Here is a 3,592-nt window from a genome sequence, read left to right on the forward strand (position 1 = left end):
CAGATGAACACAGTAAGGAATGACAGACACTTATGCCGTCTTGTAAACAGCTGCAATGTACTTTCTGTTGAAGGAGAAAGGCAGAAGGATGTAATGTGGATGAAATGAAAAAGTGATGAAAGGAGAGAAGGTCGACCGGCAGGCAGGAGAGATGAGAAGAGGAGCCCTTCTTCAATCTTTTTCATCCTGTGTGTGGAAGTTTGAGAATAATTCTTGAGGGTATCACCTTGGCATCAGGCCAGACGTGGTGGATAACTGCTGTCTTCTGCAGGGTCTCTCTCTCTCTCTCTCTCTCTCTCTCTCTCTCTCTCTCTCTGTGTCTCTGCAGGGTCTCTCTCTCTCTCTCTGTGTCTCTCCCCCTCTCTCTCTCTCTCTGTGTCTCTCGCCCACTTCGTCTAACTTGGCGTGATCAATCGGCAGTTGGGCGCAAACTTCACTCTGCTTATCGATCGCTCGCTGCCCGCCCTCTCCGTCTCCCCTGTCACAGACAGCAGGAACTAATTCAACACCAAACCAGTCTACATCCATGTCTGTCCAAAATATATGTAGGCCTAGTGAAGACTTTGAATGAATTTAATAAAAGGTATCAAGTGTACTTTTGGTGAAATAGGAAGTTATCACAATAGTGACATGTATGAGATTCCAGTGAATAATTTCCAGTGAGAAACATGCTGTCTTCAATTAGAGACTATTTTTTTTTTACAGAGGACTGATAGAGAGCTTCATCACATGGTGCAACGACAGTCACCTGAAGCTCATCAATATCAGCAAAACCAATGAGCTTGTGGTGGACTACCAGAGAAACAGGAGGCCACGCCCCCTGTACTGGTTGTCATCCAGGAAGAGGAAGTGAAGAGGGTGGACTCATAAAAGTATCTTGGGGTCCAACTCAGTATAAAAAGAAACGGCAGTCTGGACTCACAACACTGATGCCAGGCTCTTCAGGAAGGGACAAAGCAGAGTGTTGAGGAGACTCTGGTCCTTCAGTGTGTGAACACTGAACAGGCTCCTGACAGCAGCTCTTCTATCAGTCTCTATAGCAGCCAGTGCTCTGCTCTTCGTGGTGGAGTGCTGGAGTGGTGGTATCAAGGCTTGGAGGTCAACAGTCTCAACAAGTCTTTTCAACAGGTTTCTTGTAGAATAACCCACGACCGTTTTCATTCATGAGAATGGGACGGACGTGAGGTCACAGTGACCTTGACCGTTGACCACCAAAATTCAATCAGTTCATCCTTGAGTCCAAGTGGACATTTGTGCCAAATTTGAAGAAACACTCGGATGAATGCTCACAGATGAACGCAGTAAGGAATGATGGCCACTTATTCCAACTCATAAACAGCTGCCATGTATTTTCCTTGTTTTGCTCTCGGGCAACGTTTTTTTCACCAGGAAAATGTTTCTAAACATAACAAACTCCTTAACTCTCTCTCTCTCTCTCTCTCTCTCTCTCTCCAGTGTGAAGATGGTCCTCCTGTGGACGGCCGGTGACATCTTTAAGACCAGCTACTTTGTGATGAACGAGAGCCCGGCTCAGTTCTGCGTGTGCGGCTCGGTGCAGATCCTGATCGACCTGGCCATCCTGCTGCAGGTCCTCTTCTACGGCCAAGAAGATGCGCGCAGCACCAAGCTGGGCTAAACATGGCCGACGCTACGGGACGACAAAACACCATGATGGCACGCACGTCAATATCAAGAAGCCCGATGAGCCAAGGACTTGGATTCAAATGAGCTATAACGCTAATGGAGGATGGAGGATATTTTGCATCCAAAACGTAGCGGAAACCAAAGCATAGATCCCCACATAGATTTCCTGTCAATTTGATTTAGTGTTCTGCCTCCATCCAGAGTATCCCCATGGGTTTCATCTACGTGCACCTTGCAAATCAGCCTGCAGGTGCAATTAAGCCACAGATTCCCCCTTTACATTCACTTAAAGGAATCCTCCCAAGTGGCGTTGTTCATCAAGCACTCTCTTATCAAACCGTAGATTGCTTTTATAAGTTACAGCACTGGTGCGCCGTGTTTATGTTTGTTTTCATCATCTTATACTATTTAGTTGCTCTCTGGAACATTAGGCAGTTACTGAAGGGTGGTTGGACGTGGGAACTGGAAGAGCCGGCCGGGCATTACTCACGCTGGCAGCTCGCTAACAGCAGCCCTGCATGGTTCTGTCTGTCTGGCAGCTGTAACAACAAGTACCAGTCGGGCAGCGGGCCGGGCCGGGCCCTGCGCTGGAATCTGATCGATCTCTCACTTCACACTCCACACCTCACTGTGATTGTTCTCGTACAGTGTGTGTGTTGTGTGTGTGTGTGTGTGTGTGTGTGCATGTGTGTTGTTCTCGTACAGAGTGTGTGTTGTGTGTGTGTGTGTGCATGTGTGTTGTTCTCGTACAGAGTGTGTGTTGTGTGTGTGTGTGTGCATGTGTGTTGTTCTCGTACAGAGTGTGTGTTGTGTGTGTGTGTGTGTGTGTGTGCATGTGTGTTGTTCTCGTACAGAGTGTGTGTTGTGTGTGTGTGTGTGTGTGTGCATGTGTGTTGTTCTCGTACAGAGTGTGTGTTGTGTGTGTGTGTGTGTGTGTGTGTGCATGTGTGTTGTTCTCGTACAGAGTGTGTGTTGTGTGTGTGTGTGTGTGCATGTGTGTTGTTCTCGTACAGAGTGTGTGTTGTGTGTGTGTGTGTGTGTGCATGTGTGTTGGCATGCTGGTTGCTGCTGTGTTTGTGCAGCCAACATTCAGCAGAAATCGATGAGGGGCTTCGGCATTCTTTGTGCCAGTCGAGCCAAAAGGCAGAAAACGCACACGGTGAAATATCATGGCGGTCAATCTGTATGATTGACGGCTTGCTTTCTGCCCAGCCTGCTACTGTGTATTATTACAGTGATTATTACAGTGCCTTGTGGTCTAATTGGCAGCCAGAGCGATTCTTCCACACATCATACATAGAACAATGGAAGAAGAAAAAAGAAAGGGAAATGCATTGACACACCTCAGTCATCTGTAGGAGGTCAGACAACTCTTGTAGTAACGAGAACAGCAACTTTAATTAGTCTCTCTCTCTCTCTCTCTCTCTCTCTCTCTCTCTCTCTCTCTCTCTCTCTCTCTCTCTACGACAAGTGTTACTGGATTTTATGACCTCCGGAGACTTTTCCTTTCTCCATGCACCTTGGAAGTAGGTGAAGTTGTGGCAGAAACCTAAACTCTGCCTGAGTCATCTGACCCCTAAGAATATATTTGAACAATGTTGAACAAACTTGTATTAATGGAAAGCACCAGTGTTGTTGAATATTTCACTCAGTGGTCACGTTAACCAAATATTTTACATATTTTTTCTTTTCTTTTTTTACAATGACAGAAAAATCTGAAGGCTGCCATTTTAACACTCTAATAATAGATTGTCACACAGACGTTTCACGACCATGTCTGTTAAAATGACAGACAGAGAGAAAGTCGCACTCATCTGCGGCATTGTCATTTCTATTGTACGGTAGTTGATTGTCTCATTATGTCCTGCTGGCCCCTCATCCACCGTCTCTTTTGTCCAGGAGAACAGCTTCCTTGTTAGGCAATAACTTTGACGACAGGCAGTGAGGT

At 46.4% G+C, this 3,592-nt stretch overlaps 1 protein-coding gene across 1 annotated transcript in view; it reads left to right on the forward strand.

Moving 5' to 3' along the window:
• LOC310792778 (solute carrier family 66 member 2) overlaps window positions 1-2,839 on the forward strand; it is a 71,265-nt gene extending 68,426 nt beyond the window's left edge. Inside the window, exon 4 of the mRNA XM_083654527.1 lies at window positions 1,456-2,839. Within this exon, the coding sequence (XP_083510653.1) occupies window positions 1,456-1,636 (181 nt within the window). The 3' untranslated portion in view covers window positions 1,637-2,839. The remainder of the gene's footprint in view (window positions 1-1,455) is intronic.
• Window positions 2,840-3,592: the final 753 nt, after the last annotated feature.

This window comes from Poromitra crassiceps (genome assembly GCF_964638095.1).
Source record: "Poromitra crassiceps genome assembly, chromosome: 18".
NCBI lineage: Eukaryota > Metazoa > Chordata > Actinopteri > Beryciformes > Melamphaidae > Poromitra > Poromitra crassiceps.